The sequence below is a fragment of the Polypterus senegalus genome, chromosome 10, assembly GCF_016835505.1.
Source record: "Polypterus senegalus isolate Bchr_013 chromosome 10, ASM1683550v1, whole genome shotgun sequence".
NCBI lineage: Eukaryota > Metazoa > Chordata > Cladistia > Polypteriformes > Polypteridae > Polypterus > Polypterus senegalus.
In genome coordinates, this window is record NC_053163.1 from 33623806 (window position 1) to 33648107 (window position 24302).

The window sequence follows — 24302 nt, forward strand, 5'->3', positions numbered from 1 at the left end:
GGAAAAATATTGCTCAATTATAGCAATATATATAAAACTATTTTATACTCCCTTCCTTTCAAAGATCCAAGAGGACACTGGGAAAAAGATCTCTTAATGAATATATCAGAAATGGAGTGGAAAATAGCAATGCAGAGACTTCACTCAAGCTCCATATGTGCAAAGCATACAATTATTAATTTCAAAATTATATATCAAGCACATTTGTCTCGCCTAAAACTCTCCAAAATGTTTCCAGGGCAAGTTCCAACCTGCGAACGCTGCACTCAAGTCCCAGCCTCACTAGGTCACATATTCTGGTCCTGCACCAAATTAACATCATTCTGGACTAAAATCTTTAATTACCTTTCAGACAGCCTTGGACTCACAGTCCCTCCTAACCCATTAACAGCTGTGTTTGGTCTTCTTCCAGATGAGCTTAAAGTGGAGAAGGACAAACAAACTGTGATTGCATTCACTACACTTTTGGCACGCAGACTTATTTTGCTAAACTGAAAGAATCCTAACTCTCCTCTTTTAAGTCAGTGGGAAACCAATGTATAATATTTTTTGAAATTGAAAAAATCAAATACTCAGTTTAGAGGATCTGTACAGAATTTTTTCAAAACCTGGCAGGATCTAATCAATAATATTATAGAATAAGCTCTTAAAGCACAGAGGAAGCAATTATCTCCACATTTCTTTTTCTTCTCCATTCATCTCTATTGGCCTTTTAAACTAATCAATTTAGATACGTTTACAAGCCTTAACTTTTACTGCGTTGGCCATGCTCTCTCTCTCGGGGTGGGGGTCGACTTGTTTTTCAATCTCAATCCTAGTTTTTGTAAAAATTGATTGATTCGTATGGAATGATTACAATGAAATTATAAAAAAAAGAAATTGAAGTTAGTATAATAATTTCTGTAGAGAGATAAGCCCAAAGTACTTATCCAATGATCTGCTGCACTTTTGATTTACTTGTCCTCAACTTTTAATCAGACTCCAGCCTTAATTATTCAAGCTCTTATTTCTCAATTTCTTTGTTTTGCCATCAATCCTGAACTTACAAAACTGGGTTCTTTGTGTAATATAAAAGGTGGAAATGTGTGTTATACAGACAGTGGCACTTTTGACATTCAATTTCTTCTCAAACATACACATTAACTTACTTAACTAATAATTCCTGCTGTTCATATTTTTGTGAATGACTTGCGAAACATCAAACTTCTCATCTTTCATTATTGTGGCCAGAATCCCACCAGCCTTAGCAGAGGAGGTGCACCATAAACCAGCATATCTTCCACTTGAATTACAAGCTGCAGTCTACGCCAGTACAAAATATGCTTTACTCTTAAAGTTTTGAAACAGTTTCTGTAAAGTCCCAAAGCACATGCAAAATGTCCCAGTAGGAAAAGGGTCGCTGTTAACCCCTGTCCATAAATGAGTATTTATTGAATGAAAAAAAAAAAAAGCTTCAAAAGAGGGAAAAATACAATTCTAGTAAAGAAAGTCAAAGACACATTCTGTAAGAAAATCCAAGTTCCAGAGTAGAAAAGTTTAAATCACCATCCAAAAGAAAATACTTTAAAAAACAGAGAAACCAAAGCATATTCGTAATGAACCGCACTGGACTTCTTTCTTTTGTCCTGTTGAAGGGCAGGCTGACACATCACTTTCTGTGATATATTTTTGTCACCTGCTGCACAGCGACAGACAAACAGCCCTCCATAGACATGACTATCTCATTTCTTTGTGCAGTTCCTATATTTTTTGGGGGCCAATTCAGTTCACAGACCTCACAACATCATAAACTCTCTTAATAGAAATCTGTTCTCTAATAACTTTTTCCTAATTTTATTCATTTTGATGAAGGGCTGTCTTCTGTTTAATTGACTGTACCTATTTGTTTCATAGTTCATTCCTAGACATTTTAAAGTGTTTCTTTATCCCACATTGAATAACATTCCTATCAATATGCTTTCCAACATAACATAAATAATGATTTAGTTCTCAATGCCCTAATCAAAATCTATTAATGATCACTTTGTCTCTCCATGACTAACTCTTCAGTTTATTATATCCTTGACTGTTTATAATCCATGTGTGTTGTGAAGGCTGGCCCCGGCACAGACAGACGGACAACATTGTTTCACCACACACCATTTATTGTCACTAATATTATCTACAAAAATGGCTCACGTGCACCCCCAGTGCCTTCTTGCACCGATTTCCCCAAGTCCAGGCCCACAGTCTCTTGTGCCTTCCTGGCCGCCTCCCGTCCTCTCTCTCCAGTTCCGTCTACTTCCTCCCGACTTCCACCAATGACTGGAGGGAGGCGCCCCTTAATGCCCCGGATGAGCCCCAGGTGCTTCCGCCATCTGTTCCTTGGCCACGCCCCAGCGTGGCGGAAGTGTCGGCTGCCTTCCTGGCAGCTCTCCGGGCGCCACATAAAGTCTTCCCCCCGGCACTTCCTGGTGTGGCGGAAGTGTCGGGCTCCCGGGATAATTAGGCACTGGGGCGCCGCCTGGCGGTGGCCACGGGTCCCTGCAGGGCTGGGCTTCCATGCCCTGTACCCGAGGCCCCCTGCCTAACCAGGCCGGCCGCCCCACTCTGTCTGGAGGAGGCACTCGCCCTCCTCCGGTCCTCCAAGGCGTCCCGGCCGGGCTCCTGCCCGACCGGCGACCGCGACGGGATAAACCGGCCTCGGGGCGCCGCCTGGCGGTGACCACGGGCCCCTACAGGGAAGGGCTTCCATGCCCTCAACCCGTGGCCCCCAACAGAACCAGGACGGACGCCCCCTCGCGGTGTGGAGGAGGCACAAGCCCTCCTCTCGTCCTCCAAGGCGTCCCAGCCGGGCTCCAGCTCCGGCCGGCGACTGCATGGGATCAACCGGCATCGGGGCGCCGCCTGGCGGCAACCACGGGCCCCTACAGGCCCCGGCCGGGGGCCACAGTGTATAATCCTTAAACTACCCATCTACTTTGTAGATATTTTATGATAATTAGGAGATTATTGATCTTTCCTTGGTTTCTCTATCACTCTTAATAATTTTGTCCTTGTCCTTGGTAACTAATCCATAATTCAAATCACTTTAAACTAATTTTATATTAAATAAAGTTTCTTATCATTAAATTTGTAAAATATATGTTATAAAAATTATCCAGTACAGGAAAAAAGTATTTTTCTTTAGCATTTGTTGACTTTAATTATACTAAAGATGAATTACTGTATCATTAACAGAACTATAAATGGCTGACCAATCCTCTGCTATACAACGACCTTTCATAGACTGTTGATTTCTAAACTCTTTAAACTGCTTGTGCTTATTTTCATCTCCAGGAGCTTTTTCTTCAGTTTCTGTAAGTAAATTTGTTTAAACCAAACCTCATTCTATGTATCTGGATTCAATTTTTAAGTATTCATTCTTTTCTTTCGGATTTACCATTCATTCTTTTAATTTTGTCCCACACTTCCTTAACTGTTGCATCTTTTATTTAGTGATGAACAGTATATCCGTCAATATTCGTTTTTACTAATTTCCAGATTCCCCATGACTTTGTAATTAGCTGTTTATTTTTATTAAACTATCGTATGTATAATCTTTCTTTAGTCTTCTGAAAGCCCAACAGCATCTCTTTCATGAATTTCTTATCGCAGACCACCATGGGATCATTTTTTGACCTCACATTTCATTTACTTTTTAGGATACATACTCTATAACAGCTGTCTTATTTAACAGATCAATTAACTGTTCACTAAACTGCCAATTGCTCAACTAACTCATCACAAGTACATTTAAATTTTTAGCCGTTAACTTTATTAAAATTAAACTTTGGCACCCTGTCCATACTGCAATTTTAACACATTTTGTCAGTTTGAATTCCTACCAGGAAATGATCGCTCATCATAATCAATCTCCCAGTCACACAGAGCAGCTCACCTACCAAACAGCGATACAGATATCATTGGATAGAATATCTCATCTGCACTGGACTTCAGTTCCCAGCCTGCCTTCATAAGTCTGCAGGTGGTCCTTTAACATTCATGGTCAGGTGGCCTCTCCTCTTGGAGACCCTCACAGAAAATAACAGAAACAAGAGAGAATAGCAAGACACACAAAGATACTGAGGGCAGCCCGATGGCTCAGTGCTAACACTGCTGCTTGGCATTAAGGACGGCAGAGTCTGTGTCGAGGGTCCTCCATGCGAGGAGTTTGCATGTTCTCCTGGTGTCTGCATGGGTTTCTTCCTGGTGCTCCAGTTTCCTCCCACAGTCCAAAGACATGCAGGTTAAGTAGATTGGTGATACTAATATTGGAATTAATTGACCTTTATAACATTGGTGCCTATGTGTTTTGAAACTCATATTCAGCTTTATTATTATATTGATGGGCTTCACCCCTTAAATTCCCTTTTACTTCATGAATGTAGATCTGCATGTTCTAATAGGCCACTGATAAAGACTTAAATGTTAACTTAACGGAGAGTCCACCAACCACCAAGTGCTGAGGAACGTCAACTGGCTATGAATTGTCTAAACTGAAACAGCATCACCTCAAGTTCGTGGATCAAATGGCATAGAGGTGAAAACGGGCAAGCCACAATGACAAGTTATGAACACAACAACTACTGGATGGTGTGAACTGCAAACTTAAGGTCTGGTAGGACATCAATGACTGCACAGCAAGGTGTTTGGTGCTCATTGTCAGGTCAGCAAGCAATTAAAAAATCCATCCATCCATTATCCAACCCGCTATATCCTAATTACAGGGTCACGGGGGACTGCTGGAGCCAATCCCAGCCAACACAGGGCACAAGACTGAAAACAAACCCCGGGAAGGGTGCCAGCCCACCTCAGGGCGCACACACACACACACACACACACACACACTAGGGACAATTTAGGATCACCAGTGTACCTAACCTGCATGTCTTTGGACTGTTGGAGGAAACCGGAGCACCCTGAGGAAACCCACACAAACACGGGGAGAACATGCAAACTACATGCAGGGATGACCCGGGAAACGAACCAGGGTCTCCTAACTGCGAGGCAGCAGTACTACCCACTGTGCCACCGTGCCGCCCCACAATTAAAAACTGATTTTCAATATTCGTGGTTATCCATACTGACTCTGGGCCTGTTTGAAGCAGTAGCAGCACACTTGTGAATATCCCATCAAGTGAAAGGAGCAAACTGACTTCCTTCCTGGTGTTAAAGTTTAGTGCAGTCCTCCACAGAGGAAGGTGAAAATCAAGAAGCAGCGTAATGTGTTGTGAATGATACATTCCTGCCATTGACCTCCATTCTTTCTTTCTTTCTTTCTTTCTTTCTTTCTTTCTTTCTTTCTTTCTTTCTTTCTCAAATTTGAGTGTTTATTGCTAACGTAAAACGCTACTGGAATTATTGTTCTTGTTCGTTGGCTTCCAGAGAACACTGCTGGGCCAATTGCTCCAGCCCAAAACAGACCATTTCGTGCACTGCAATATTTTTATAGATCGGTAACTGCACTGAGCATTGCTTCAGAAGTTAAAGCTGAGGATTGTTATAAAAAATGTAATAATAAGTTAGACTATTTACAGTGGCATTAGGAATTATTTACTGATTTTACCATGGGTTGAAAATTTTTCATTGTCATCATCAAAGACTTTTCAATTCCACTTTTTCGGGTGTTTTGACTATTTAAGCTGTTATCTACTAGTGATGATACTAGCAGGTCTGTTCTCTTCCACTTGTCGTCGTCAATGTCAGGATACAGTAAAGGAGCAAACGTCACAGAAACGAAATTTAAAAATTTTACATTATTGTAAAAACACGAATATTTCATTTAAATATAAATCACACACAACATCCGTTTTCTGAAAGTAGATTAATAGACGAAGAAGAGAAAAAGACCAGCTAATTAAACAACAGGAGGTAAAACAACTCATTGATTGTGAAACTGTTCGAAAGAAAACTCTGAAACTACTGATGTGAATATTTCAAAAGCATCTAACCCTTACAGGCAAGTGAAAGTAGCTACTCAAGGAGGATTTTAAAAATGTTTTTCTGCAAAGCAGACTTTGGAATGTTCTTGTTTTCAGGATAATATTTTTGATAATCTGCAAAGCAGAGTTAAAAATGAAGCAAAAGTAAAATAAAAATCAAAACAAAATCAGTTTGATAAAATGAACAGTCTCGAGTGCTAACAGAGGAATGTAAAGGTCAATAATGAGGAGACTTCAATTGAAAGCCGTCATCTGTAGTTAAGAGATGGGACGGAATTAAAATAAACAGCAAATTAGATTCCCTATAGAGTGATTGTGGTATAAGTCTTATTTATTTTCATTTTTTTTCTTTTTCCAAAATAATAGAAAAGAAATAATACGATGAATGTATCTAATGTATAATTAATCTTTTAAATTGACGAGCTCGTGCGCGTCTCGGCGCTTCAATTAGCGGCTTCTCCTGCTGGCAGGACTCACGTGCTCAGGGGGCGGAGTCTCCTTCTGCTGATAAAGAGGACGAAACCAGTCGGGGAAACAGCAGTCAGCTTCTCTCCGTCTGGGTTGGTAGTTTTAGCAGCGCTTAGTATCTCTACGATGAGTTCTTGTGTTGCTGATTGTAAGGCTGTGCTGTCTTTCTGGGCTCCCGTGGAGGCTAATCCCAGATGCTACGGGGAGATTATTCTTCTACGGTGAGCTTTTTTTTTTTAATTTAGTGTATGAATTGGCTTTTATATTTAAAATACGTTTAAAGTTTTAATTTTTTGCTCGGTTTTTGGTGTTTTGTTTTAACATTAAATAGCATAAATTGACGTGTGTAATTTTTCGGAAACTGGGTGATCTAATGGTAAAGTACAATTTGCTTTTCGATTACATTACAAATGTTTGTAGTTTTTTAACTGCCTTATTAAACCCCTTTTCTTGATTAGTGTGGGGCTTAATTGTTCAGTTTGCTGTTGGGCAAATCTTAATGCAATGTAACCCATGGATTAAGGATTATTAGTTAACACTGTTGCTTACTGCTCTGTTCCAGGCCCAGTGAAGATGCTGGAGTGACTCGTGAAACTAGTGCTGGTTTAGAAAAGCATAATCTGCATGAAGGAACTAACTTCCTGATTGTTGCTGTTTAATAGTTTAGTGGTGGAGGGTTTTGTGCATCTTAATCTCAAAGTATAAAGAACCCATCCCCAGAATAAAATTGCTCTTAAGTAGTGGCTACAGGAAGAACTATACAACCTAGTAAAGGTTTAATATGAGATGTTTTGGAGTGTAAGATGGCAATGAATTGTGTTGAAATTGGCACAGTTAATGGCATTAACTTCCCCTCCCTGTGTCTTCAGCTTGTTTGAGACCCATCCAGATGTCCAGAAGCTGTTCCCCAAGTTTGTTGGGCTTTCCAAAGAGCAGCTGCAGAACAATCCTTGTGTCCAGGCCCATGGGGAAATCGTGGTTTGCAAGCTGACAGAAATCCTAAAAGCGAATGGGGAACGCAAGGAAATCTTGAAGGCTCTGGCAGAAAGTCATGCCAAGCAGCACAAGATCCCTCTGGTTAACTTTCAGGTACTTCTCTCCCTACTGAATTTAAAGGCTTGATCTGATTGATGCCCTTGCTTAGATGAATGTTCTAAGAATGCTGGTGTTTCTGACTGGGGTGTAATGTGGTGGTCTAACCTCCTTTCAGAAAAGGAAAGACTTTGGAATTCATTTTCCATAACCTCTATGATGCGTATGCCAATGTAGCTACCTCTTTTTAAATTCAATGTTGTCCCCTGAGTTGAGAGCTGTGATCTCTACTTTATACTAATGTGCAGAACGGTATATAGCCTTTTGTATAAAGACCATCCATGTGTACAAGGCAGTGATTGATCAGAGTTTACCTGGCATAACTTGAATTTCTTTAGCTGTAAAGTTTTCAGTAGACTGTGTCTACCACATTCCAAGTGTGCACTCCTTATTCAATGTAAAGTTCCTACAAATACCTAAATTAAACCTTTTTAAATCAAATGTTTAATTGTCTAACATCAGATGTTCTTTGCAAAATGAGCTCTTTCTGTATTTTCCACAAATCTGTACTCTAATGCAAGTTCTTACAAGGATAATGGAAGAAAAGCTTTGGTGGCTTCTAAAGAAATACAGAATTAGTCTACCAAGTTGGAACGGAGTAACACTTTAGTTTTGGACTAAGCAGTTACTCCATTCTGAAAGGAACCCCTCTTCAGACTTGCTGGATAGTGCTGGCAGTTTGTATTAGTTATGCCAGTCTTGATACCATGAAGGTACAACATGTAGATGTTTGGCTGCTGGCAGTTCTTGGCCTCATTGGCTCAAACTACTGAGTAGTGCTGGCAATAATAGCAATGAGTAATTGTAATTTTCCTTTACAGATCATCAGTGAAGTCATTGTCACGGTGGCAGCAGAGAAGCTTGACAGCTTTGGTCCTGATGTTCAAACAGCCCTGAAGAATGTGCTGAAGACCATTCAGATTGACTTGGGAGCTTGTTATGAAGAGCTTGGATTTAAAGAATAGTTTCAATTGTGGTTTGTGTCAACTTTCTCAATCTGATGCCTTTGAGCTCTGGTTTGAATAAAACTTCAAAAGTGACTGACTGGCTGCTTGGTCCTTTCAATTTAAATTTTCTGTCATTCTCCAGGGTGTTTAGAAAATATCAGTTTCTGCTTTGTCTGGGCAGCTTGTACCATACAGGGTAGATATCTTGGTCATGACTGCAATGCAGTAGAAACAACAATTGGACTTGGAACCAATTTGTGATGGACTAGTTAGTGTCCAGCCAGTCTGGGATCTGTCCTCTGAGGAAAGGTTGCACTTAAATGGGCTTTTAAATTTCAAATGGTGGACTTTCTCTGTGTGTTTGAAATATACATGATATGATGGGCAATTTTAAAATGCATAATTTGACTTTTTTTTTTTGAAATGGGGAAATCTGTTTTTGACATTCACTGTTCAATACCTTGCCTGTAATGGTCACTATGGTAAAATTCCATGTCTCTGCAGTCCTACTGGGAGTTTCCAGATAACTAACATTGTGCACAATTTGTTTACTGTCTAATGTTTCCCTGACAGCAGAAACTGATTAAATTCCTGTGTTTCTGCTCATCCATGTATGGTGGAGCTGTAATCCTGAGTCAGTGAAATGTCTCTTAGGCGAAGTTAACTTACCCCTTGCAGTTATCTGCCCTGATGTAAAACTGCCTTGATAGGCTGGGTGATAATTCATCAGAACTAACCTAAGCTAGTCGGTTGGGCGCATCAAGTTTTTGATCAGTTGCTTCAGACTGCATCACAATTGGATGGCACCTTTTTGAGCAATTGGCTCTCCAACCAGACACACTGTACTCTGGCTACGTGTCAAAGATGCAGACAAATTTACTGCCATATAATTACTGAAAAATAAAATTTCAAATGCAAGCAGACAGAATGTTGACCCTAATTTTATAATTGGGCAGTAAGTGTAAATATAGAGGAAATAAATGACCATACTTTTATAGTAAAAGCAAAACAAATTACTGTAACTGTACAAAATGGCAGGCAACCCACTAAATTTGAAATATTTTATAAAATCATACTTGACTGCAGTTAATACAAAAATAGAACCAACATCTGATGCTGAACACTGGCAAATGTCACACCTACACTTTTTTTTTTTTTTTTAAATCCATGGTTTTATGGAAACAGACAGCAAGAACTTTGCGACTGGTGAAAAATAATTGAGACCTTTAATTTTTAAATCATTAAGTGCCACCCTAATGTGGGGTCTTTTGAGGACCTTCTCTGGTTTGGTTGGGAACTTCAGCACAGTGCAGTTCTGCACCTAAACCAATTGTCCTTCCTGAACTAAATGGTTTTGGTGGTCACCCTTCATCACAAGGGTCTGTTCAAACCCTACTCGATATGCAGCCTAATGACAAAGGAAATGGCATGGTGGGGTTTTGGAAGAGCAGGATGGCTTTAAAGTTGACAGGCTTCTGAATGTGTTTGATCACAAACTTCTTCCATTTTGGATTTATTTTTGTACTCCATTGAGTTTTCCTCTGCCAAAGTCCAAGGTGACTGGATGGCCTATTTAGTCTGAAAATGTAATTTAAAGGAATTGCAACTCCACCATCTCTTGCCTCAAATGCAGTTCATTTAACTTTGATATGTAACCATTCTTTTATTCTGTTAGTTGATGATCATTTTAAGTGTGTCATAATACATGTGTGCTTAAAATTGTGTTTACTTTTGTACTTTAACTGAACATACACATTATTGATTCTGATGTGTTAAGCAGGTCACTAGTGGTTTTTGATGCTGCATTTTATTCAGATATCTTTGGACACATTCAGGTATTTCCAGTTGTGTAAAGTTGGTGCTCGGCAAGTATGAGTTCTGAGTTTGTGTAGAATGTAGCAAATGGAAAGGAGACCTTTTTGTCTGGGTTTGTTTCATGTATCCTTTCTTCTGTCGTGGCTTCTTTGTCTGCCATATTCTTGTCTGTGTCAGTGACTGTAGAAATGGACAGCATGCTGATGCTAAAGCTGCTAGACGCAGTGACACCAACCTTCTCTTGACTTTGTTAGGTCATTCTCATAAATAAATTTGCAATATTTGTGACTTGTTCAAAGTACTTTTTCAAATCACTTGATTAACTTGTTTTAAATGTCCATGTTCTGATTGTTTTGGCATTTCTTTATCTACCTGAGCTTTTGCTGAAGCTGTGCTTTATAGTGAACTCTCACAAGTTTGTGTACAGCTTGCTACTGCAAATCGTTTATATGAACATGCCAGGCTTGCGAGATACACATTGAAAAAATGTTTTGATTATTACACGTTACTTTTTCTATATATAATGCCTTTTGTAATGTTTTTCTTTGATTTACACTTCTGCTCCACATTTTAAAAATTACAAATCAAACAATTCAGGTGTGATTAGAGTGCACATTGCAGACCTAATTTAAGGAGATTTGCAGACATTTCAGTCACACCACATAGAAATGACAACACTTTTTCTACGAGGTTCTACCATTTCAGGGCTCCATAATGTTTGGGCCTCAGCAATGGCAGGTCTATTAAATCCTTCATATTTAGGATTGTGTTGTATTTCCCTCACAACCAATGCCTGCTTCAGGAATGTGATTCATAGACATCACCATGGGCCTCATGTATAAAATGCTGCATACGCCCGTTTCTTGCTACACTTTGTGATGTATAAAAACTAAACTTGGAGTAAAACCACAGACATTTTGACGGTAGACCCCTACCTTGCTTATGCACGTTTCTGGTCAGTTTTGCAAACCGGCGGCACCCAGTGTCAAAGCAGTGCTACTGTTTCTGTGGTCTGCTCTTCTTAAAAATATTCACATCAGGGGATTTATCAAATACACCAAAATTAATTGCATATCGTTAACAAATGTAATTCACTTGACTGTAATCATTCTGTAACAATATAATGGTACATGGAGTAGCTAAGCTATTACAACTGCCGTAGCTGCTTTAGCGTTATTAGAAGACATCGCCAATGGAATAATTTGTGTAGGCTGTGTATTTAGAGACGATGATCATGACTGGCTTCTAAGTCGATTTCGATTTCCAAGTGGTATCCTCTTGGTGCTGTGTGCTGAACTGGCGCCAGCTTACAAAGGCAGACTTTGAGGAATTGTGCTCTACCTGCTCCTTTGTAAGATCTGTCCACTCTCGGGTTCTTAGCCACAGGAGCTTTTCAATGTGAGATTGTTGACCGATCGGGTATTTTACACACATCACTGAGTCGCGCCATGTCAGCTGTATGCGATGGTGTTATCCACTTGTCATCCAGATATGTAAGATTTCCTTTCACTCTGGTTGAAGTGCAAAACTTCAAAACACAATTTAAAGGGATGTCCAGTTTTCAGACATTACAGGCTTGTTTGCATGTAATTAGCAGAATGTAAAAACTGGTAATCAGATGCAGTATTTAATTTTAAACCAATTAATTTAAATTGTGGTCTATATCACAAACTACAGCCCTTATATTCCTTACTTCATTGGCCACATCTGTTACTGCATCCACTATCGCATTTCTTGCCTCCCAAACAGCATCAGACAGCACACAGCCAGATGGTTCAGGCATAGTTGTGTGTACAGCCATCGCACCAAGTTTCACCTGATCATCACAAAGGGTCACTTTTCGTAACACTTTCTGAATCGGAATAAACAGATGGTGGGCTACAACACGCCTTTTCACATCAACTTTAATTTTTGACTGGTTACTTTTTTTCGGAAACTGTGCGACTTCCTAAACTTGACCTTTTCAGTGTCTCTGCCACCCTGTATCGCTCAGTAACTTCCTTTTCTTGCTTATACCACTGCTTAAGCCTTCAAGATATATTTTTTCCTTACCTTCACTTCGCATTCCATTAATTCTTCTTTTTTCCACGTTATTTGCCATTGTCTTTAAAAAACAAAGTAAATAGAAGGTGATTTTTTTATATTGATTTTTATTTTTTAAATATGTGAAATTCTGGGAGGTGTCGGTGTGGGGCTGTAGGCGAGTGCACGTGCATTAAACTTCACGTTCATTGAGATTTTTAAAGTGAAAGTGTGTGGAAATTGGGGGTAAGTACATTTTTATGTATCTGAATTTTGTGCATAAGTATATATGTATGACTCAGTTGGGACTTCACAGGATCCCCTCAAGGTTATTGGATATCATGGCCGGCCTGAACACTGATACTGTGAGGAATGCTGTGCAGAGTGGAGGCAGAACCTCTGCATTTTTTTCATTTGATTCCAGGGTTCATCAGCTGTGTTTTTCCTCCTACCCTGTTCAATGCTTGCTTGGACTGGGTGTTGGGCAAGGTCATGGGGTACAGCAGATGTGGGGTATTTGTGGATGAAGAAAGATTCACTGACTTGACTTTTCCAACTATGGTGTGATCTTTGCAGGGTCAATGGGGGTTCTGCTTGAAGCTCTCGAGAGACTGAGCGAGGAGTCTGAGTATCTGGGCTTGAAAGTGTTCTGATAAAAAACAAAGATCCAGGCCATTAATGACCTCTTGGGCACGTCCATCAGCAGTATGTCTGTCTGCGGTGAGAGTGTCAACCTTGTCAAGAGGTTTACTTACCTATGCAGTGAGTTTCATGTCTCTGGTGACTCTTCCTATGAAGTCAGCAGACGGATTGGGAGGGCATGGGGGATTCATGAGGTCGCTGTAAAGGGTTGTGTGGCGCTCCTGATATCTATGCAAAAGGACGAAGGTCCAAGTCTTTAGAGTCAGGGTGCTTCCTGTCTTGCTATCTGTTTGTGAGACATGAACGCTATCCAGTGTCCTGAGATGAAGACTGGACTCCTTTGGTACTGTATCTCCACGGGGAATCCTTGGGTACTGCTGGTATGACTTTGTGTCGATGGAGCGGTAGCTCATGGAATACCAAATGAGGCAAATTTCCTGCATTTTGAGGGATCATCAATTACAGCACTACGGCCATGTGGCACCATTCCCTGAGGGTCATCGAGTTTGCAAGATCCTTATTGTTGAGGACCTGAGTGGCTGGACCAGGTCAAGGGGACACCCACATAACACTTGACAGCAGCAGATAGAGGGTCATTTCTTGTGGGTGGGACTAGACCATGTGTATGTCTGGGGTGTTGCCAACCAGGATCCTGAGCTGTTTGTTGTGTGGTGGGTGCAACAACACTCTGTACCAGTGCATGCTCCCCACTCTGACCAAACCTGACCTGACACATATTTCTGTTTTTGTCCATACGCCATGTTTTAGTGTGAAATATACCCACAGTGTTATATATGAGGCCCCAAGTGCGATTCATAGACAACACCAGGGGCTGAGGATCTCTGGTGATGCTCTGCCAACCATCTAATGCAGCCATCTTCAGCTCTGGCTTGTTTCAGGGGGTTTTGTCCCTTTAAGTTTTCTCTTCTGCATATAGGTTTGCTCAACTGGACTGAAATCACATGACTGGCTTAGCCATTCAGGAATTCTCCATTTTGTAGCTTTTTGAAAACTCCTGTATTGCCTTAGCAGTATATCTGGACCATTGTCTTATTGTGGAATGAAGCACCGTCCAGTGAGTTTTGAGGCATTTAGTGGAACTTGAGCAGTTCAAATCTTTCCGTACAACTCAGAATTTTTTGTGCCATCAGCAGTTCCATCATCAATGAAGAGAAGTGTGCCAGGACCTGTGGCAGCCATACATGCTCAAGCCATAACATCCAAAGCACCATGTTTAACAGCTGAGGTTGTTTGCTTTGGATTTTCATCAGCTCTGTTACATTTCCACTCTTTGCTCTCCCAATCTCAGATTCATTTCTGTCTCATTTGCCCACAAGACCTGATTTCCAGAATTCTGTAGACACTTTAAGTCCTTGTTCACAAACCGTAATCTGTCTATCATGTTGTTGTGGCTTAGCAGTGTTTTGCATCTTGCAGTGTGGCCTCTGTATTTGTGTTCATGAAGTCTTCTCCTGATAGCCATCTCTGACACACACATATCTGCATCCTGATGACTGTTTCTGACCTGTCAGACAGGTATTTGGGGCTTTTTCTTTACCATCATGAGGATTCTCCTGTCATCAGCAGTAGAGGTCCACCTTGTACTCTCAGCTCTAATTCCTATTCAAATCACTTTTATAAAATTATAAAACGTGGAGATCTCATGCAGCAGCACTAGTCATGGTGCCACCATGCTGCTCAAGATTGTAATTAAAGTTATAAGAATTTCTGTAGAGAGATAAGCCCAAAGTACTTATCCAATGATCTGTTACACTGTTGATTTTAATTTGTCTTCTACTTTTAATCAGACTCCAGCCTTGATTAATCAAGCTGTTATTTCTCAATTTCTGAACTTATAAAACTGGGTTTTCTGTGTAATATGAAAGGTGTAAATGCATGTTATAAAAAAGAATATCTATGTAGAGATACTGTAGATTGGTGATACTAAAGTTGGAATGAATCAACTTTAAATCATCTTTATAACATTGGTGCCTACGTGTGTCAAATTGAAATTCAGCTTTATTATTAAAATGGTGGACTTCACCCCTTCAATTCCCTTTATTTCATGAATGTAGATCTGCGTGTCCTAATAGGCCATTGATAAAGACTTAAATGTTAAATTAACTGAGAGTCTCCAAACACCAAATGCTGAGTAACAACAACTGACGATGAATTGTCTAAAGTGAAACAGCATCATCTCAAGTTCGTGAATCAAATGGCATAGAGGTGAAAACGGACAAGCCACAATAACAAGTTAAGAACATAAAGACTATGGGATGGCATGAACTGCACACTACAGGTCTGGTAGGACATCAATTACTGCATAGCAGGGTGTTTGGTGCTCATTGTGAGATCAGCCAACAATTTAAAAAATGAGTTTCAATATTTGTGTTCATCCACACGAAGACTCTGGGCCTGTTTGAAGAAGGAGCAACACACTTGAGAATATCCCATCAAGTTAAAGGAGCAAACTGACTTCCTTCCTGGTGTTCAAGTTTAGTGCAGTCCTCCATAGTCGAAGGTGAAAATCAAGAAGCGTCATAATGGCTTGCGAATGATATATTCCTGCCATTGACCTCCATTCTTTCTTTCTTTCTTTTTTAAATGCTGTGTTTATTGCTAAGGTAAAACACTATTGGAATTATCGTGTCTGTTCCTTTGCTTCCAGAGAACACTGTCAGGACCAGTTGGTTCCGCCCAAAACAGACCATTTCATGCACTGCAATATTTTTATAGATTAGTAACTACACTGAGCATTGCTTCAGAAGTTAAAGCTAAGGATTGTTATAAAAATTTTAATAATAAGTTAATTGACAAGGTTAATCTTATTAGACTGTTTGCACTGGCATTAGGGATTATTTACTGCTTTTATCATAATGTTGAAATTTTTTCATCATCATCAAAGAGATATCAATTCCACTTTTTCAGGTGTTCTGACTATTTCAGATGTTATCTACTAGTGATGATGCTAGCTGGTCTGTTCTCTTCCACCTGTCGTCGTCAATGTCAGGATACAGTAAAGGAACAAATGTCACAGAAACTAAATAAAAGAATTTAAATCTGTGGTAAAAACACAAATATTTTATATGAATGTAAATCTCACACTACATCGCTTTTCTGGAAGTAGAATAAGAGATGAAGAAGAGCAAAAGACCAGCTAAATAAATAATTGGAGGTAAAATAACTGTTTGATTGTGAAACTGTTTGAAAGAAAACTGAAACTACTGGGGGTATTTTTCGTACGTGGACTACTCGTTTAGCCGGATGTAATTGTTGACGATTTGGCCTGATCCTGGATCTGTCGGTTTTTCGAAACTCTTGCTTGGATGTGTTGTCATAGCAGCACATCCGAATCCTCAAACCTGCTCAAAGCAGATTTGGTTTATGTAAACAAGGATTAGCTCACTCACTTAATCAGTGTCCGTGCACGGACTTCATTCCGTCATAGCTTTGCCATTCATGAATGAGCGACCAATTGCTATCGATACGCAAATTATAAGAAGAGAATTTCATATTGAGAGGGTTTTGCGCGATCGGCAAGACCCTTTATTGTTCCCGGATGAAATTATTTTCGAAACATACCGCTTTAGCCGAGTGGGAATACTGTAAATTAAAGATTTATTAGCACCTTATATTCGAGGTCAAACTCGGCGAAGTCGTGCTCTCACACCCACATAGACAGTATGCATTGCTTTGAGGTTTTTTGCAAGCGGCCCTTTTTTATATACTGTAGGCGATGCGGAAAATCTGCCTAAAAGTGCAGTTTGCCAGGCAATTCGTAAAGTCTGTTTGTCTCTGAAATATCTCCTTCAGGTTTTCATAGTGTTTCCTGGACACCTGTGTGTGCAGACAATAAAAGAGGCATTTCATGCCATTGCAGGTACACAGGCAAAAACACCCACATTTTCGTAAAGAGTCTCACAATCTGCCTAACATTCTCATTACCCAGGATTTCCAAATGTGATTGGGGCACATGGGACTGATCAGAGTGGAGTTTGATCAAACATTACTTGGAAAATGTATCTCTCCTCCTGATGAATAATCAGACACAGTGTCTTCATCAAATATTTGACCTCCGTCAATATCTCGTTGGTCAGACACAAGTGCTAGGGATATGACATTCACTGCAACTGACCCAACAAAAAAGAGGGCTATATGGAACATACCTATGGCTGCAAATTGAGGACAAAATATATGCAATGACCATCCTTTACCTAAAATGAAGTGACCACTGCATCCTGCCACTGGTTCTGAGGAGGAGCTTCCCACTGGAATGCCCTCAGAAACAGAGCGATGGGCATTTTGCTGGAGAGCCAACTCTTCTGCAGGGGTTAGGTCTGGACCGCGTGGACCTGCACCTGTTTTTTGCTTGTCTGCCTTCTTATTAGCTTTAAAATTAATGTTTTTTATAATTTATATGATTCTTTATGTCAACAATTCCTAAAATAGTTATATATCAATATTTACTAGTTTAAAGTATATTCTTGTACTTCACTTTAACCTGTCCCCATGTTCTCCTTGTGCTCACGTTTGATCTGGAATTATGGCATATTAAATAATAATTAATCTGACACATAGGAAATGAAACTCTGCTTTCAGTAAGTTCAATGCACACGCGTTTAATCTGTCGGCCACTTTTTGCCAGCCGTCTTTTCTGGTTTGGGTTGCTTTTGCAGTGTTACCCCTTATGCATATTAAATCTTGGAATCCTTCGAGTAACGCACGCACGGCTTGTGTGAAAAAAATGCGCCCGTTCTTTCGTCATTTTGTTGCAGCCTATCAAAGACTTGCTGATTATGTTTTCTAGACTCAATATATATGGGCTTTCCAATCAGCGCGGGCGCGCGCATTCATCTCGGATGATTAAGATCCCGCTAGACTAATCTACTACACCGCTGCGTTTGAAAAACCGACCTATCCCGGATGAGTTTGACTGGCATTAACTCATCAAAGATGAGGCATCTAATCTTGGATGATTTAAGCGACGTACGGAAAATGCCCCCCAGATGTGAATATTTCAAAAGCACCAAATCTTAAACCTTACAGGCAAGTGAAAGCAGCAAATCGAGGAGGATTTTTAAAATGCTTTTCTGCAAAGCAGACTTTGGAGTGTTCTTGTTTTCAGGATGTTTTTGAGAATCTGCAAATCTGAGTTAAAAATGAAGCACAAGTAAAAATAAAAAAAATAAAAACAAAATCAAATAAAATAAAATGAACAGTCTCGGGTGCTGACAGAGGAAAGTAAAGGTCAGTGATGAGGGGACTTCAATTGAAAGCCGTCATCTGTAGTTAGGAGATGGGACGGAATTAAAATGATCAGCTAATGAGATTCCTATAGTGTTTGTGGTATCAGGTCCATGTCAAATACGAACAATATTGGTGTAAAAGTATAACAAAAGTACACTTTTATTCAAGTGCACTTTTTCCATCGCCTTTTCCTGTAAGAAGCAATGTACACACTTCTCTCTATGCTGTGGTTTCTATTACACACCTGAAAGAAAGAGACAATATATGTGAAAATATAATCGCACTAATGCAATATTATTTGAAAACGAACAGCGTCAGATCGGGTGTGAATTTATGCAGGAACTGGAAATTCTCTGATGTGGGACCTTCCCCCAGGGAAGAAAGTACAGTGTCAGGTGCTCATTCAGTGTAATTGAAACCATAGCACAGAGAGGTGTGTACACGGCATCAAGTACACGTGTCGTAAATGTAGGAAGGACGGTCCTTGGGTGTGTGGGAACTGTTAATATTTCAATGTGATGATTTTATATAGCACGGAATGAAAATCAGCACTTCTTAGCATTGCACCATGCAAGCTGTCGTATCAATCGCCTACTGTAACTTGCTTTCTTTTTTCTTCGGTTATACAGGTAGTTTTTAATAAAAGTGCACTTGTTTTGTTTGCAAAATGAAGTGTCTGCGTGCACTTTTCGTGGCATTACACGTGTATTTTTTGAGCATGCCCGTTTGAGCAGTATAAAAAGTATTGAAAAGTATAACAAAACAACGGGCAGATGGGGAGTGTCTGATTATTGCATATAGCGCCGAACTTACTGCTCTTTACTATTCTCTCCTCTGCATGCCCTGGAGTACAAAAGAAACAGAATACAGACGCGCTATAGCTCTGCGTTGTACCACGATGCATACTGACGCACCAAAAAAGGTTCTGACACACAGACGCTGGCTACAGGAAGCAATAAATCCTTGTTGTAACTATTAAGAATGACCTGGGGGCTGTTCCACGAAGCGAGCTAACCTCAAAAACCAGGTTTATTTCGATAATCCCGTCTTAATTTCTCCAAATTCGGTTCCACGAACGAGGCTAACCTGAAGCTCCGCTTAATTACTATGTCAACATATGCTCTTGGACAAGCCTGCTCCGTGGAAGGTTAGTTGTGAAGCTTAGTTTAGCTTGATGGATATGATTGGACAAGCCATGTGATGTCACAGCACGACATTCTGCGGGGCTGGGATTATTCTGCTGCTGTTCTTTCCCTCTTTCGCACACATCGACCCTCCAATATAAAATTATTACAGATTACATGCAGGCGATTCTAATTACTTAGAAAGTATAAAATGACAAGGACTGCATTGAAGGCTTTTACATGAATAACCATGGCGTGCCCATTTATTCATAATCCAGTTGATGAGGGAGCGAGGCTCATTCGTAGAGCTTTAAGGCAACAGGTTCCACAATTACTTCGGCCCAGGATAGATCCGTTGCATTTTGCGGATGATTATTTATACGAGCGCTATAGATTTAGTAGACACAGTATTGCATATTTGTGTCAGTTATTGGAACCTTACATTTCTAAAAACACACGTCGCTCTAAAGCCCTTACGGTTGCACAGTCTTTGTGTATCGCTTTGCGTTATTTTGCCAGTGGTTCATTTTTGTACAGTGTGGGGGATGCTGAACATTTAAGCAAAGCTACAGTGTGCCGTGAAATCAGGAAGGTTTGCGTTGCATGAAAGTCCTTTTTAAATATATTCATTACCTTCCTGGCCATCGAGGAATTCTTGCCATTAAGGAAACTCTTTGGAATTAATGGTGCTTAATCTTTAAACATCTACTCATTTACAGCACATAAATCATTACCTGATAAGTAACTGAATTTAATTTGTCAGGCTTTCCTAACATCATTGGAGCCATTGACTGTACACACGTGAGGATAAAGGCTCCAGCAGGTCCAACAGAGCCTGATTACATAAACCGCAAATCATATCACAGTATTAATGTACAGGTAAGTACTGATAATATCTCACATTTATATACAAGAGGTGAAAGTGTAGTCGTCCAACATTAGCAATATATGTCATTACCATTTCCTAAAATGTTTCAGATGGTATGCACGGCTGAACATCTAATTTCAAACATTGTGGCAAAATGGCCAGGATCAGTACATCAGTACATGATGCCAGAATTTTTCGCGAGTCTTCACTGGCTCAAAGCCTCAGACAAGACAAGTCAACTAAAATTCACAAATATACTATAGTTTATTATACTACAGTCTAATGTGTCTACTTTCCATTATAGGAATTTTTCCTGGTGTGCTGCTTGGTGACAGAGGATACCCATGTCTACCGTTTCTTCTCACACCATATACAGATCCTGCAACACAAGCAGAAAGACATTTCAACCATGCCCATTGTAAGACAAGGGCACGCATTGAAATGACATTTGGACAGTTAAAATCCAGGTTTAACTGCCTGCGGCATCTCCGAGTTACACCAGACAGAGCGTGTGACATTGTAGTAGCCTGTGCAGTTTTGCATAATGTGGCAATACTGCAGCAGGAGCGTATGCCAATAATGACGCATTCTTCACTTGCTGCCAGGACCTTTTCGTTCCACACATGTTGCTCCTGAAGCCAAGCATTATTAATAATTATATTAATAATTACAATTATATATCACTTTTTATCCAAGATGAACCCATATAATTAACATGCTGTCCTGTTTATCAATGTGTTAAAATAACCTTAAAGTACCTTACAACTGGTAACAAAATGCATATGTAAAAGGAAATTTTAATGACTATACATTTTGAAGGCTTGAAACTGTTCTCATTTAGTTGTTTGACATCCTTAACACAAGTTACTAAAATCATGTTCTTACGCATTTAACTTGTCAGCTATTTTCTGCCATGCAGCCTCACGAGCTTTGATAATACAGCTCGTGTTCCCCTTTCTAGTTATTATAGTTTTGTAGTCCTCATAGGCTTGTAATAATAATTCTTGCTCCGCCTGCGGAAAAAACGCAGCTCTTTCCTTAGTTTCCATTCTTACTTATCCAGCATCAATTAACAAGGCTGCCTTTTATATCGCGTGGACGCGCACGAGCCTCGCTTATCAAGCTTGGCTTGAATTAGCGGAGATTAAATACACCTGAATTTTGTTCGTGGAACTCAATGAGCCTGAAGTGAACTGTTAGGCTAACTCAAGCGAGGCTATTACAAATAATCCTCGATTTTATAAGCTCACTTCGTGGAACAGCCCTCTGTAAATCTTGATTTATTTATTTATTTTATTTTTTTTTTTTTTTTTTTTATTTATTTATTAATTTTATTACAATCAATACATAGCAATCAAGTTTTTACAAAAAAAAAGAATTATGCTAAGAACAGATCGATCCCCACCCTTGAGAAAGAGAGCAAGCCAAACGGTGTAAAATTTAAGGCTTTATTTATTTATTTATTTATTTATTTATTTATTTATTTATTTATTCAAAATAGTTCAAAAGACATAATACGATTAATTTTAACGTTATTTTAAATTGACGAGCTCGCGTGGTGATCAGCGTTTCAATTAGCGGCTTCTCCAGCTGGTAGGGCGCCGGTGTTCAGGAGGCGGAGTCTCCGTCTGTTCATAAAGAGGACGAAGGCAGTCGGGGGTAACAGTAGTCAGCCTATCGCCGTCTGGTTTGGTAGTTGAGCAGCGTTTGGTTCTTTGCGGTTCTACGATGAGTGCTTCTGCTGGTGATTGTGAGACTGTGCTCTCTTTCTGGACTCCCGTGGATGCTGATCCCAGGTGCTATGGGGAGATTATTCTCCTACGGTAAACTTTTTTTTTTTTTTCCCTCTTTAGTGTTTTTTTTTTTTTTAAGACTTTGTTGTTGAATTGTTTTATTTTAACCATAAAAGTGCAGAGTAAGTTATCTAATGGTCACGTGTAGGTTACTTATGATCTCATTACAAATGTTATCTTCGTAGCTTTTATTTACTTACACAATGGAGTCTCTACGCTAATCTTGCTGTTGGGTGAATGTTAATTCAATGTAACCCATGGCTAAAGGTTTGGCTTGGGTTATAACATGGCTTTGTTAAAATGTAGCTGCTTCCTGCTGTGTTCCAAGCACATGATGCTAAAATGGCTGAGTGATAACCTAGTTGAACCTTTGCTGTTTTCAAAAAGAACAATCTGCATGAAGGTTCCAGTAGGATCTAGAGGGTTTTTCCTTATTGCAAGCTATTTTTAATAGCTTGGTGTCTGGCAAGGTTTTAATCTTGAAGTCCAAAACCCTTCCCCAGAAAAGTTGTTCTTTGTCAAGTAGTGGAAAAACCACAACCTAGTAAAGTAGTATTTATATATGAAGACTGTCTTAAAATTCTAATGGCTCCAGAAGTCTATCTCTCTGGCAGGACAATGGACTGCGTTTAAACTGACAGATTTAATGACATTAAATTTCCCCTTTCTGTATCCTCAGCTTGTTTGAGACCCATCCAGATGTTCAGAAGCTGTTCCCCAAGTTTGTTGCTCTTTCCAAAGAGCAGCTGCAGAACAATCCTGATCTCCAGGCCCATGGGGAAATTGTGGTTTGCAAGCTGACAGAAATCCTGAAAGCTAAGGGGGAACATAAGGCAATCTTGAAGGCTCTAGCAGAAAGTCATGCCAAGCAGCACAAGATTCCTCTGCTTAACTTTCAGGTACTTTAAGCCTTTAAATCTAGTAGCGGGTGATCTGATGCCATTGCTCAGAAGAATGTTGTAGAGTGCTATGTTTCTGACTAGGGTGTAACATGGAGGTCTAACCTCATTTCAGAAAGGTAAAGACTATGGATGCCCTTGGGTATCCTTAGTGATGCAATTTCCAATGCCAATGTAGCTTTTTTGATGGATTTGAATACCTTTTTTAAATTCAATGGTGCCCCCTGAGAGTTAGATGAGGGATCTTTAAATGTACCCTAATGTGCAGAACAGTATATAGTCTTGATTTAAAGACCATCCATGTTTGCACAAGTGATCCGTTTACCTGGCCTAGCTCCACTGACTTGCAAATGTCTGCAGCTGTGAAAAGGTAGGCACCTCATACTTGATCCCTGGACTATGGAAGTTGATTCCACTCTTTCTATAGTGAAAACAAAAGGGGAGAGGAATAGTTTACACAAATACCCTAAATTAAAGGGTTCAAGAGAACCATATGTCATTTATTGTGTAAACTCTAGATGCCCATTCCATTGCAAATTGAACTATTTCTGTAATTTTCCAACAACTGTTTTTTTGTTGTTTTTTTTAAATATTGCATTGAGTCACCATAAGTGCTCACTGAACCGTTATATTCATGGAAATGTGCATTAAATTGTGCTAAACTAAATACCAAAGTTTTAGTAGGATTTATCTTCAGAATGCAGTAATATGTATTTTGTACTAAGCAGTTCTTCCAATCTGGAAGGAACCCCTGTTCAGACAGTTACTGGATAGTGCCGGAAGTTTGTCTTGGTTGTACCTTCAAGGTATTTAAGACTGGCATGACCTGTAGCTGTTTATCTTCCGTAAGCTCTGGTGGTTCTTAGCCTCATTAGTTCAAACTACTGAAAAGGGCTTGCACCAATGAGTAATTGTAATTTTCCTTCACAGATCATCAGTGAAGTCATTGTCACAGTGGCAGCAGAGAAGCTTGATGGCTTTGGTTCTGATGCTAAAACAGCCCTGAAGAATGTGCTGAAGACAATTCAGATTGACTTGGGAGCTTGTTATGAAGAGCTTGGATTTAAAGAATAGTTTTAATTGTGGCTTGTCAACTGTCTCAATCTGATGCTTTTGAGCTCTGGTTTGAATAAAAGTACTTCAAAAGTGGCTACTTGGTCATTATTGTATTTAAATATTCTATCCTTTAGGCCCTATATTCTGCCATTCTCCTGTGTGTTTACAAAATGCTAGTTTATCCTGCTCATGACAACCCACCCGAAAATATCTACACTGTATGGTACAACGCTGCAGTAGAAATAGTTGGACTTGGCACCAATGTGACATGCTGACTAGTATTTTTCAGCCACAGTTGGGCCTGAATGATCTTGTAGGGGGGCCACTTAAATGGGCCTAAAAATGTTAGAATTGTCATACTTGGCA

At 39.8% G+C, this 24302-nt stretch overlaps 2 protein-coding genes across 3 annotated transcripts in view; both read left to right on the forward strand.

The window, feature by feature from the left end:
* LOC120537058 (myoglobin-like) overlaps positions 1-24029 on the forward strand; it is a 70907-nt gene extending 46878 nt beyond the window's left edge. The window contains exons 1-3 of one of the 2 annotated variants that reach the window (XM_039765672.1): positions 21832-22011; positions 22661-22880; positions 23811-24029. In XM_039765672.1, coding sequence (XP_039621606.1) covers positions 21917-22011; positions 22661-22880; positions 23811-23954 — 459 coding nt within the window. In that variant the 5' untranslated portion in view covers positions 21832-21916 and the 3' untranslated portion in view covers positions 23955-24029. Of the gene's footprint in view, positions 1-21831; positions 22012-22660; positions 22881-23810 lie in introns of those variants that run through there. The other variant, XM_039765673.1, reaches the window with a different exon arrangement.
* Positions 6510-8563, forward strand: LOC120537059 (myoglobin-like). Its single transcript, XM_039765675.1, has 3 exons — positions 6510-6652; positions 7301-7520; positions 8345-8563. Exons 1-3 carry the CDS (start codon positions 6558-6560, stop codon positions 8486-8488), a joined length of 459 nt encoding a protein of 152 aa, XP_039621609.1. The 5' UTR covers positions 6510-6557; the 3' UTR covers positions 8489-8563.
* Positions 24030-24302: the final 273 nt, after the last annotated feature.